This window comes from Salvelinus alpinus, chromosome 28 (assembly GCF_045679555.1).
Source record: "Salvelinus alpinus chromosome 28, SLU_Salpinus.1, whole genome shotgun sequence".
In the NCBI taxonomy this organism is placed as follows: Eukaryota; Metazoa; Chordata; class Actinopteri; order Salmoniformes; family Salmonidae; genus Salvelinus; species Salvelinus alpinus.
This window is the reverse complement of record NC_092113.1, coordinates 28,722,746-28,736,852: the sequence shown is the minus strand read 5'-3', so window position 1 is coordinate 28,736,852 and position 14,107 is coordinate 28,722,746. Positions and strand designations below refer to the sequence as shown.

Genomic DNA, 14,107 nt, shown 5'->3' with positions numbered 1-14,107 from the left:
GAGGGAGGGAGAGAGAGAGAGAGAAGGCAAGGGAGGGATGGAGAGAGAGAGAAGGCGAGGGAGAGAGGGAGAGAGAGAAGGTGAGGGAGAGAGAGAAGGCGAGGGAGAGAGAGAAGGTGAGGGAGGGAGGGAGAGAGAGAGAGAAGGCAAGGGAGGGAGGGAGAGATAGAAGGCGAGGGAGGGAGGGAGGGAGTTAAAAAAGAGTGTTCCTCTCCTCACGGAGGGAGTTGTGCTGTTTTGGCCCTGGGCACCACAGTGCACAACACAGGACAATAAAACAGCCAGTTGAGCCAATAGAACCAGGCAGCGCCTCGCCCGGTCTGTCCTGGATAAAGGCTTCTGTCACGGGGCTCTGGGGAGCACAGCCCAGCACTGCACTGCAGTAAATATGACAATAAGAACAGAGAGAGAGAGATGGGGAAGGAGAGAGGGAGAGTGAGCCCAGGCTATGGTCAGAACTGCATTACAGTGGGGAATCCATTTCCCTTTTTAGTGTTGACATGATGAGTATAAACTGTCCTATCTCTCCTCCAGGGCTGTCATTGAACGACTGTTTCTGACCGGCTATCTCTATCCTCTCTCTCTCTCTGTGTGCGTGCGTGTGTGCATGTGAGTGGTTGCACCTGCCATATACACTTCTGGTCCAAAGTTTTAGAACACCTACTCATTCAATTGTTTTTCTTTATATTTGCTATTTTCTACATTGTAGAATATAAGTGAAGACATCAAAACTATGAAATAACACATATGGATTCATGTAGTAGCCAAAATAGTGTTAAATAAATCCAAATATATTTGAGATTTGAGATTCTTCAAATAGCCACCCTTTGCCTTGATGACAGCTTTGCACACTCTTGGCATTCTCTCAACCAGCTGCACCTGGAATGCTTTTCCAACAGTCTTAAAGGAGTTCCCACATATGCTGAGAACTTGTTGGCTGCTTTTCCTTCACTCTGCGGTCCGACTCATCCCAAACCATCTCAATTGAGTTGAGGTCAGGGGATTGTGGAGGCCAGGTCATCTGATGCAGCACTCCATAACTCTCCTTCTTGGTCAAATAGCCCTTACACAGCCTGGAGGTGTGTTGGGCCATTGTCCTGTTGAAAAACAAATGATAGTCCCACTAAGCCCAAACCAGATGGAATGGCGTATCACTGCAGAATGCTGTGGTAGCCATGCTTGTTAAGTGTGCCTTGAATTCTAAATAAATCACTGACAGTGTCACCAGCAAAGCACCCCCACACCATAACACCTCCTCCTCCATGCTTCACGATGGGAAATACACATGCGGTGATCATCCGTTCACCCACACCGCGTTTCACAAAGACACGGCGGTTCGAACCAAAAATCTCCAATTTGGACTCCAGACCAAAGGACAGATTTCCACCGGTCTAATGTCCATTGCTCGTGTTTCTTGGCCCAAGCAAGTCTCTTCTTATTATTGGTGTCCTTTAGTAGTGGTTTCTTTGCAGCAATTCGACCATGAAGGCCTGATTCACGCAGTCTCCTCTGAACAGTTGGTGTAGAGATGTGTCTGTTACTTGACTTCTGTGAAACATTTATTTTGGCTGCAATTTCTGAGGCTTGTAACTTTAATGAGCTTATCCTCTGCAGCAGAGGTAACTCTGGGTCTTCCTTTTATGTGGCGGTCGGTCCTCATGAGAGCCAGTTTCATCATAGCGCTTGATTGTTTTTGCGACTGCACTTGAAGGAACTTTCAAAGTTCTTGAACTTTTACAGATTGACTGACCTCCATGTCTTAAAGTAATAACAGACTGTCGTTTCTCTTTGCTTATTTGAGCTGTTCTTGCCATAATATGGACTTGGTCTTTTACCAAATAGGGCTATCTTCTGTATACCTTGTCACAACACAACTGATTGGCTCAAACGCGTAAAGAAATTCCACAAATTAACTTTTAACAAGACACACCTGTTAATTGAAATGCATCCCAGGTGACTATCTCATGAAGCTGGTTGAGAGAATGCCAAGAGTGTGCAAAGCTGTCATCAAGGCAAAGGGTGGCTATTTGAAGAATCTCAAATATAAAATATGTTTTGATTTGTTGAACACTTTTATGGTTACTACATGATTCCATATGTGTTAGAAAATAGTAAAAATAAAGAGAAACTCTTGAATGAGAAGCTGTTCTAAAACGTTTGACCAGTACTGTATTGATTGTAATCAGACAGTTGTTTCCACAACATAACGTCCCCTCTGGGATTAATAAAGTATCATCGTCTCTACCCGGTTACTGACTGTTTCTATTGACACTGCTGTGTGTGTTCTCTACCAGGGAACTACTACGGGACGCCCAAGCCCCCAGCGGAGCCCAGCCCGGTGCAGCCTGACCTGGTAGATCAGGTGCTGTTTGATGAGGAGTTTGATACAGAGGTCCAGAGGAAACGCACCACCTCCGTCAGCAAAATGGACAGGAAGGACAGTGCAGCCCCCGAGGAGGAGGACGAGGAGGAGAGAGAGAGGTCTCCCCTGGTCAACGGACTCACAGGTAAGATGTCCTGTCCATGTTGTCCTGCAACATGTTCCCATCCTCTCCCACAAACTGCCTCAAACTGATCATCAACAACATGATATTGTTGGTAGTTAAAATGGCGCCGGAGCAGAAGGCAGACGTTTTACGTGCCCCTAACCGATTGTGTTTTTTGTTCGTTTATCTGCGTTGTTTGTCATTTATTTTTTTACTAGTTTTGTACATAATGTTGCCGCTACCGTCTCTAATGACCGAAAATAACTTTGAGACATCAGGGCTACGATTACTCACCACGGACTAGCAGAATCCTTTTTCTTCTTTCACGACTCTGACGATCCCAATATACGGCTCCCTCGGGAACAGTCCCCGACCCCAGTGATCTGCGTGAAGAAGAGGCGTAGAAAGAGAGGCCAGAGGGCAGGCTGTCTTCTGAGGAGTAGGAGGCGATCGAATAAACCCACACTCCCCTCAATTCTGCTCGCAAACATGCCATCTTTGGACAAAAAAATGGACGAGTTATTGGGAAGATTAAACTACCAATGGGACATTCAAAACTGTAACATCTTATGCTTCACGGAGCTGTGTCTGAACGACGACAATATCAACATACAGCTGGCTGGTTGTACGATGTACCGGCAGGATAGAACAGCAGCGTCTATGTATTTTTGTAAACAACAGCTGGTGGACGATATCTAAGGAGGTCTCGAGCTATTGCACGCATGAGGTAGAGTTTCTCGTGATAAGCTGCAGACCGCATTACCTACCGAGAGAGTTCTCATCTATATTCTTGGAAGCTGTTTATATACCACCACAGTCAGAGGCTGGTACCAATACAGCACTGAATGAGCTGTATTCCGCCATACGCAAACAAGAAAGCGCTCACCCAGAGGCGGCGCTCCTGGTAGCCAGGGACTTTAATGCAGGGGAACTTAAATCAGTTTTACCTCATTTCTATCAACATGTTAAATGTGCAACCAGAGGGAAAATAACTCTGGACCACCTATACTCCACACACAGAGATGCATACAAAGCTCTCCCTCGCCCTCCATTTGGCAAATCTGACCATAAGTCTATCCTCCTGATTCTTGCTTACAAGCAAGCAGGAAGCACCAGTGACTAGATCAATAAAAAAGTGGTCAGATGAAGTAGATGCTAAGCTACAGGACTGTTTTGCTAGCACAGACTGGAATATGTTCCGGGATTCCTCCAATGGCATTGAGGAGTACACCACATCTGTCATTGGCTTCATCAATAAATGCATCGATGACGTCGTCCCCACAGTGACCATACATACCCCAACCTGAAACCATGGATTATATGCAGCATCCGCACTGAGCTAAAGGTTAACAATAGGCAAAGCGTCAATACAGGACTAAGATTGAGTCGTACTACACCGGCTCTAACGCTTGTCGGATGTGGCAGGGTCTGCAAACCATTACAGACTACAAAGGGAAGCACAGCCAAGAGCTGCCCAGTAACACAAGCCTACCGGACGAGCTAAACTACTTCTATGCTCGCTTTGAGGCAAATAACACTGAAATATGCATGAGAGCACCAGCTGTACCGGACGACTGTGTGAACACGCTCTCCGCAGCCGATGTGAGTAAGACCTTAAGACAGGTCAACATTCACAAGGCTGCAGGGCCAGATGGATTACCAGGACATGTACTGTGAGCATGCGCTGACCAACTAGCAAGTGTCTTCACTGACATTTTCAACCTCTCCCTCTCCAAGTCTGTAATACCAACATGTTTTAAGCAGACCACCATAGTGCCTGTGCCCAAGAACACTAAGGTAACCTGCCTAAATGACTACCGACCCGTAGCACTCACGTCTGTAGCCATGAAGTGCTTTTAAAGGCTGGTCATGGCTCACATCAACACCATCATCCCAGAAACCATAGACCCACTCTAATTTGCATACTACCCCAACAGATCCACAGATTATGCTGTCTCTATTGCACTCCACTGCCCTTTCCCACCTGGACAGAAGGAACACCTATGTGAGAATGCTATTCATTGACTACAGCTCAGCTTTCATCAACGTAGTGCCCTCATAGCTCATCAATAACCTAAGGAGCCTGGGGCTAAACACCTCCCTCTGCAACTGGATCCTGGACTTCCTGACGGGCATCCCCCAGGTGGTAAGGGTAGGTAACAACATATCCGCCACGCTGATCCTCAACACAGGGGCTCCTCAGGGGTGCGTGCTCAGCCCCTTCCTGTACTCCCTGTTCACTCATGACTGCACGGCCAGGCACGACTCCAACACCATCATTAAATTTGCCGATGACACAACAGTGGTAGGCCTGATCACCGACAACAACGAGACAGTCTATAGGGAGGAGGTCAGAGACCTGGCCGTGTGGTGCCAGGACAACAACCTCTCCCTCAACGTGATCAAGACAAAGTATATGATTGTGGACTACAGGAAAAAGAAGACCGAGCACACCCCCATTCTCATCAACCGGGCTGCGGTGGAGCAGGGTGAGAGCTTCAAGTTCCTTGGAGTCCACATCCCCAACAAACTAACATGGTCCAAGCACAGCATGACTGTCGTGAAGCGGGCACGGCAAAACCTATTCCCCCTCAGGAGACTGAAAAATTTGGCATGAGTCCTCAGATCCTTAAAAGGTTATACAGCTGCACCATCGAGAGCATCCTGACTGGTTGCATCACTGCCTGGTATGGCAACTGCTCGGCCTCCGACCGCAAGGCACTACAGAGGGTAGTGCGAACGGCCCAGTACATCACTGGGGCCAAGGTTCCTGCCATCCAGGACCTCTGTACCAGGCGGTGTCAGAGGAAGGCCCTGAAAATTGTCAAAGACTCCAGCCACCCTAGTCATAGACTGTTCGCTCTGCTACCACACGGCAAGCGGTACAAAAGGGCATGGTCTAGGTCCAAGAGGCTTCTAAACAGCTTCTACCCCTAAGCCATAAGACTCCTGAACATCTAGCAAATGCCTACCCAGACTATTAGCATTGCCCCCCCCCCCCCCTCCACACCACTGCCACTCTCTGTTGTCATCTATGCATAGTCACTTTAATTAACTCTACCTACATGTACATACTACCTCAACTAACCGGTGCCTCCGCACATTGACTCTGTACCGGCAACCCCCTTGTATATATTGTTATTTTCTACTGCTCCTCTTTAATTACTTGTTACTTTTATCTCTTATTCTTATCCATATTTTTTTTAACTGTACTGTCGGTTAGGGGCTCGTAAGTAAGCATTTCACTGTAAGGTCTACATCTGTTGTATTCGGCGCATGTGACTAATAACATTTGATTTGATTTGATTTGATTTGAACGCAACTAGTGCCCCTAATGCATCACAGGTCAACCAATGGCGACATCCCAGGGAGCCTAATATCCTCGAACATTCACTCTTTCACTTTGTCGGAGATCAATTTGTTCTGGCTCAACAATAGCTGCCCATGCTGCCCAAAATGAGAGAAAGAGGGATGAGAAAGAGAAAGGGCTTTTATTTCCATCACCCTCATTCCCTCCCTCCCTCCACCCACCATCACCCTCATTCCCTCCACCCACCATCACCCTCATTCCCTCCACCCACCATCACCCTCATTCCCTCCACCCTCCATCACCCTCATTCCCTCCACCCTCCATCACCCTCATTCCCTCCACCCTCCATCACCCTCATTCCCTCCACCCTCATTCCATCCACCCACCATCACCCTCATTCCCTCCACCCTCCATCACACTCATTCCCTCCACTCTCCATCACACTCATTCCCTCCACTCTCCATCACACTCATTCCCTCCACTCTCCATCACACTCAGTCCCTCCACCATCCATCACCCTCATTCCCTCCACCCTCCATCACACTCATTCCCTCCACCCACCATCACCCTCATTCCCTCCACCCGCCATCACCCTCATTCCCTCCACCCTCCATCACCCTCATTCCCTCCACCCTCCATCACCCTCATTCCCTCCACTCACCATCACCCTCATTCCCTCCACCCTCCATCACCCTCATTCCCTCCATCACACTCATTCCCTCCACTCTCCATCACACTCATTCCCTCCACTCTCCATCACACTCATTCCCTCCACTCTCCATCACACTCATTCCCTCCACCCTCCATCACCCTCATTCCCTCCACCCTCCATCACACTCATTCCCTCCACCCACCATCACCCTCATTCCCTCCACCCTCCATCACCATCATTCCCTAAACCCTCCATCACCCTCATTCCCTTCACCCACCATCACCCTCATTTCCTCCACCTTCCATCACACTCATTCTCTCTTTCCCCCAAATGGGACATCCCAGGATTATTCATCTGTCCCTTACAGAAGGTCTCTTCTAAATCCAAACTCTACAAAGTCAAGTCGTTCTCCATCTAGCTGGATCAATAATGTAGAAATCCCTGGTTAAAGGGATACAGTTTGTTCTTGTTTTATTTCCCTTGGAGATATTATCCTCACATGAACTGTAAACAAAAAGAAAAACCACAAGTGCCACAGCTCGTAGAGAAAAGGCAGCATCCAACTGGGCATATAGGAAAGGAGTTTTATCCAGATAATGGATTCCAAACACGGCCAAAACATTTTCTGACGAAAAGGTATCCCGTGGTGTATACAGCGACCATTGGTGAGACCAGTGTGGTACCATGGAGGAGGCTATGCACATCAGATGGGAGACATACTGTAGACAATATGATAGACAGAGAGTGATTGGGTACATTGGGCCCCATCCCTCCATCCCGCCATCCCTGGAGCAGCATCTGGTCTTGTCCCATTTGCCCTCCAGGCTTCCCCTGTAGAGTGCCTCTCCTCTGGGCTTGGGGTGCTTCCAGCTGGCCCCTGCTCCTCTCTGTTCCCACAGCACAGCTGTCCCCTGTTTGGTCTGTGGTTCTCTCTGGCTCCGTCCAAAGGGCATTCCCCCGTTCCGAGTCTGCATGGTGCCAATGACAGAGAGGACAATGTAGCCCTCCCGTCCGTCAGATGGTCAGTCTGTCTAGTCCCATGGACCTAAACCCATGCCCATGACTGTACCCTGTACCGATTCCAGGGTCCTGCCTGCAGCTGGGCACCTGGGTTGTACATTCTCTGCCTGATTTAATGTCTCAGTTGTGATCAGGCAGATGTGCATATCAGAGGGGCCTTGGGCAGGCCCTGAGGGCTGGGCTGCTAAACACAGTTCTAAGAACAGTAAGAGAGTCATAAAGTGTCTCAGTGGAGGTATGTTGATCTAGGATCAGGTTCCCGCTGTCCATAAAGTCTTATTCATTATGACCTAAAAGACAAACTGATCCTATATCAGCGCTCTTACTCTGAGACTCCTCAATAATAACAATTTAATATATGGTATTTAGCTGACACTATGATCCAATGCGACTTACAGTCATGCATCCATACATCTTTCATATGGGTGACACCAGATGGAATCGAACCCATGGCCCGGGCTTTCCAAGCGCAATGCTCTACCAATATAGGAAAAGAGACTGAAGCACAGGTCTAGGAACAGTTAGACAGGCCATGGACTGTACAAACAGAGAGCCACATTAGCAAGGTGTGCAGACCTGAGCTGTTCCCCTGCACACCATCTCTATCACTATAGCCTTGGGCACACACAACAATGGGTGCATGGGTTGGATGAAGAGAACACTCGATTCACGTTTTTCCTCCAAATTATTTATTTTGTTCTTGACGAGACACCCTCAGTTCTACCTTTACCTATGTAGTGCATCATACCCACATCACCTATAGCTGTCCCTGGTGAGTCTCCTGACTGAATGGATGCTTTTATCAATGGGTTTGCAAAGTAGCAGGGAGGATGACATAAATTCAGGCATATTGTACATGCATCAAACAATACTATTATACACTACATGACCAAAAGTATGTGGACACCTGCTCGTCAAACATCTTATTCCAAATTCATGGGTATTAATATGGAGTTGGTCCCCCCTTTGCTGTTATATTAGCCTCCATTCTTCTGGGAAGACTTTCCACTAGATGTTTGAACATTGCTGCGGGGACTTGCTTCCATTCAGCCAAAAGAGCATTAGTCGGCGTTCCAATTCTTCCCTAAGGTGTTTGATGGGGTTGAGATCAGGGCTCTGTGCAGACCAGTCGAGTTCTTCCACACCGAACTCAACAAACCATTTCTGTATTGACCTCGGTTTGGGCACGGGGCATTGTCATGCTGAAACAGGAAAGGGCTTTCCCCAAACTGTTGCCACAAAGTTGGAAGCACAGAATCGTTTGTTATTGTATGCTATAGCGTTAAGATTTCCCTTCTCTGGAACTAAGGGGCCTAGCCCTAACTATGAAAAGCAGCCCCAGACCAGTACTCCTCCACCAAACTTTACAGTTGGCACTATGCATTATGGCAGGTAGTGGTCTCCTGACATCCGCCAAACCCAGATTCGTTTGTCGGACTGCGAGATGGTGATGCGTGATTCATCGCATTTCCACTGCATCAGAGTCCAATGGTGGCGAGCTTTACACCACTCCAGCTGAGGCTTGGCATTGAGCATGGTGATCTTAGGCTTGTGTGCGGCTGCTCAGCCATGGAAACCCATTTCATGAAGCTCCCGACGAACAGTTATTGTGCTGACATGAGTGTTGCACCCGAGGACAGACGTTTTTTACACGCTATGCGCTTCAGCACTCCGCAGTCCCGTTCTGTGAGCTTTTGTGGCCTACCACTTCACAGCTGAGCCGTTGTTGCTCCTAGACGTTTCCACTTCACAATAACAGCACTTACAGTTAACCTTCAGAAATTTGACGAACTGACTGATTGGAAAAGTCATATGACGGTGCTACGCTGAAAGTCACTTAGCTCTTCAGTAAGGCCATTCTACTGCCAATGTTTGTCTATGGAGATTGCATGGCTGTGTGCTCAATTTTATACACCTGTCAGCAAGGGTGTAGCTGAAATAGCCGAATCCACTAATTTGAAGGGTGTCCACATACTTTTGTATATATAGTCTATATTGAAGCCAGGCTTGTAGACAGAGCAGTGTTAAGGCTGTATTTATATAAGCTTGACTGTTCAATGACTGATGTGGTGTTCAAATGATATTGAGAATGCATACTCATCACTGTATGGTCTGTACGTGCACACACACACACACACACACACACACACACACACACACACACACACACACACACACACACACACACACACACACACACACACACACACACACACAATATATATTTTATATTTGAGATAATTCAAAGTAGCCACCCTTTGCCTTGATGACAGCTTTGCACACTCTTGGCATTCTCTCAACCAGCTTCATGAGGTATTCACCTGGAATGCATTTCAATTAACAGGTGTGCCTTGTTAAAAGTACATTTGTGGAATTGATTTTTTCCTTCATGCGTTTGAGCCAATCAGTTGTGTTGTGACAAGGTAGGGTTTGTATACAGAAGATAGCTCTATTTGTTAAAAGACCAAGTCCATATTATGGCAAGAACAGCTCAAATAAGCAAAGATAAATGAAAGTCCATCATTACTTTAAGACATGAAGGTCAGTCAATCTGGAACATTTCAAGAACTTTGAACGTTTCTTTAAGTGCAGTCGCAAGAACCATCAAGCGCTATGATGAAACTGGCTCTCATGAGGACCGCCACAGGAAAGGAAGACCCAGAGTTACCTGCTGCAGAGGATACACTCATTAGAGTTACCAGCCTCAGATTGCAGCCCAAATAAATGCTTCAGAGTTCAAGTAACAGACACATCTCAACAATCAACTGTTCAGAGGAGACTGCGTGAATCAGGACTTCATGGTCGAATTACTGCAAGGAAACCACTACTAAAGGACACCAATAATAAGAAGAGACTTGCTTGGGCATTAGACTGGTGGAAATCTGTGCTTTGGTCTGATTTAGACATTTTTGTCCAAATTTGAGATTTTTAGTTCCAACCGCCGTGTCTTTGTGAGCCACAGAGTAGGTGAACGGATGATTTCCGCATGTGTGGTTCCCGCCGTGAAGCATGGAGGACGAGGTGTGATGGTGTGGGGGTGCTTTGCTGGTGACACTGTCAGTGATTTATTTAGAATTCAAGGCACACTTAACCAGCATGGCTACCACAGCCTTCTGCAGCGATACGCCATCCCATCTGGTTTGCGCTTAGTGGGACTATCATTTGTTTTTCAACAAGACAATGACCAAAAACACACCTCCAGGCTGTGTAAGGGCTATGTTACCAAGAAGGAGAGTGATGGAGTGCTACATCAGATGACCTGGCCTCCACAAACACCCGACCTCAACCCAATTGAGATGGTTTGGCATGAGTTGGACCACAGAGTGAAGGAAAAGCAGCCAACAAGTGTTCAGCATATGTGGGAACTCCTTTAAGACTGTTTGAAAATTATTCCTCGTGAAGCTGGTTGAGAGAATGCCAAGAGTGTGCAAAGCTGTCATCAAGGCAAAGGGTGGCTACTTTGAAGAATCTCTAATATATTTTGATTTGTTTAACACTTTTGGTTACTACACGATTGTGTTATTTCATAGGTTTGATGTCTTCATTATTATTCTACAATGTAGAAAATAGTCCAAATAAAGAAAAAACATTGAATGAGTACTGTATGTAAAGAAAATCACTTGACTTTCATGTCATGCACTTTACTCTCCTTCTGACAGCTCTTCCTCTTTTATGGGTAGTTTTATTTCTCCCTTCAGATCAGAAGTCAACTCTGAATACAGTAATGAGCTAGGTCAGAGGCATGCAAATCCAAACCTGCAGATAAGAGTGCACGCACACAAAACACACACACACACAAAACACACACACACATTCACAGGGCAAGGTTTAGTGATGCTAATAGGGTCTGGGTTCTTAGCTCGGGGCTGGGTAAGGCTGAAGTGTGGTGTTGGTCAGCTCTGCCCTTGTTGCCGTTGAGCCTCTCGCTCTACAGAACATCACTGCTGACATGCAAATCCTGTGGCACACTTGCTGCACTTCCATCTCTCTCTCTCTTTGTCCCCTCCCTTTCTCTACTCCCCTCTCTCTCCCTCTCCTGTTCTTTGCTGTGTGTAACAGTCTAAAGCCTACAGTCAGTCTGTCCAGGGAAGCCGCAGAGAGAGATGCATGGAGCTCACAGGGCTCACCACCCAGCCTCCACACTCTCACCACCCAGCTTCCACATGCTCACCACCCAGCTTCCACACGCTCACCAACCAGCTTCCACATGCTCACCACCCAGCTTCCACATGCTCACCACCCTGCCTCCACACACCCACCACCCAGCTTCCACATGCTCACCACCCAGCCTCCACACGCGCACCACCCAGCTTCCACATGCTCACCACCCAGCTTCCACATGCTCACCACCCTGCCTCCACACACCCACCACCCAGCTTCCACATGCTCACCACCCAGCCTCCACACTCTCACCACCCAGCCTCCACACGCTCACCACCCAGCCTCCACACGCTCACCACCCAGCCTCCACACCCTCACCACCCAGCCTCCACACTCTCACCACCCAGCCTCCACACGCTCACCACCCAGCCTCCACACGCTCACCACCCAGCCTCCACACGCTCACCACGCAGCCTCCACATGCTCACCATGCAGCCTCCACACGCTCACCACCCTTCTCCTTCCCCCTGTCCCTCCCCCTGTCTTTCTCTCCCTCTGGTGATATGGCCACAGAGCACAAGGACAAGGCTGGACAGGAGTGGATGAAGGCTGTGCCCAGCTATAACCAGTCCAGCAGTGGGGCTGTGGACTTCCAGACCTGGAGCACCTTACCACGTGACGAAAGCCAGGAACCGCTGCCCAAGACCTGGGAGATGGCCTACACAGAGACGGGAATGGTTTACTTCATAGAGTAAGTGTTGGTCTTCTGGTTCTCTACTCCAGTACAGTGCCAGCGTGGTGTTGGGGATGCTAGAAGTGGCGAGAGGTAGTTTTGAAAGAGAGCATGGTGATTAGTTTGTTCAGAGAGTAGTTTGTTCCACTCTAAAGTCTGTGTTACACTGTTACATACAGTATCCTACTTGTTTCTCTGCGGCTCAGACATACAGTAGCAGTACAGTAGTTGGAGAAGTTAACAATAGTATTATTATTATTTTTTATTTTTTTACCCCCTTTTCTCCCCAATTTTCGTGGTATCCAATCGCTAGTAATTACTATCTTGTCTCATCGCTACAACTCCCGTACGGGCTCGGGAGAGACGAAGGTCGAAAGCCATGCGTCCTCCGAAGCACAACCCAACCAAGCCGCACTGCTTCTTAACACAGCGCGCCTCCAACCCGGAAGCCAGCCGCACCAATGTGTCGGAGGAAAAACCGTGCACCCGGCCCCCTTGGTTAGCACGCACTGTGCCCGGCCCGCCACAGGAGTCGCTGGAGCGCGATGAGACAAGGATATCCCTACCGGCCAAACCCTCCCTAACCCGGACGACGCTAGGCCAATTGTGCTTCGCCCCACGGACCTCCCGGTCGCGGCCGGCTGCGACAGAGCCTGGGCGCGAACCCAGAGACTCTGGTGGCACAGCTAGCGCTGCGATGCAGTGCCCTAGACCACTGTGCCACCCGGGAGGCCCCAACAATAGTATTATTTTTATTATAATTATGGAAGAGGATTTGTGAAATTATTCATTATTTTAACCCATCTATCGTCTAGAATACAGGTGTATTTTTTTCCTGTGTTTGATGTGATGGTACTTGGCTTGGGCTTAAAGCGCTGAGCCTCTCCCTCTCCCTCCATTGCTTACCAGTCAGTCTGTTTGTGTGGCTCACACAGCCTACAGAAGTCAGGGCCAGGTGCTGTAGCCTGCCTAAAATCAATAGCCCATTCTCGCTTCACAGGAGACAATTCGGCAAATGAAATGCTCCCAGAGGCCTGCTCTCTTTGCTCTCTGTGTTCGGCTCTACCTTTCCCTCCTTTCCCCTCTCCTTTCCTCCATCCCTCCTTCCATTCCTCCATCAAAGGAACTATCTGCCTCTATTCGGTTCTGACTACCTCTCCCTACCTCCATCTGTCCCTACCTCCATCTCTCCCTCCCTCCCTCCCTCCCTCCCTCCCTCCCTACCTCCCTACCTCCCTACCTCCCTACCTCCCTCCCTCCCTCCCTACCTCCATCTCTCCCTCCCTACCTCCATCTCTCCCTCCCTACTTCCATCTCTCCCTCCCTACTTCCATCCATTTCTCCCTCCCTCCCTCCCTCCCTACTTCCATCCCTCCCTACTTCCATCCATTTCTCCCTCCCTCCCTCCCTCCCTCCCTCCCTCCCTCCCTCCCTCCCTCCCTACTTCCATCCATTTCTCCCTCCCTCCCTCCCTCCATCCCTCCCTCCATACCTACCTACCTCCCTCCCTCCCTCCATCCCTCCCTCCCTACCTCCCTACCTACCTACCTACCTACCTACCTACCTACCTACCTACCTACCTACCTACCTACCTCCCTCCCTCCCTCCCTCCCTCCCTCCCTCCCTCCCTCCCTCCCTCCCTCCCTCCCTCCCTCCCTCCCTCCCTACCTCCATCTCTCCCTCCCTACCTCCATCTCTCCCTCCCTACCTCCATCTCTCCCTCCCTACTTCCATCTCTCCCTCCCTACTTCCATCCATTTCTCCCTCCCTCCCTCCCTCCCTACTTCCATCCCTCCCTACTTCCA

The 14,107-nt window shown here is 48.8% G+C and overlaps 1 protein-coding gene across 3 annotated transcripts in view; it reads left to right on the top strand.

The window, feature by feature from the left end:
• Positions 1-14,107, top strand: part of LOC139557605 (membrane-associated guanylate kinase, WW and PDZ domain-containing protein 3-like) — a 309,886-nt gene that overhangs the window by 247,906 nt on the left and 47,873 nt on the right. For 2 of the 3 annotated variants that reach the window (XM_071372623.1, XM_071372625.1), the window contains exons 4-5: positions 2,295-2,507; positions 12,143-12,320. In XM_071372623.1, coding sequence (XP_071228724.1) covers positions 2,295-2,507; positions 12,143-12,320 — 391 coding nt within the window. Of the gene's footprint in view, positions 1-2,294; positions 2,508-11,527; positions 12,321-14,107 lie in introns of those variants that run through there. The other variant, XM_071372624.1, reaches the window with a different exon arrangement.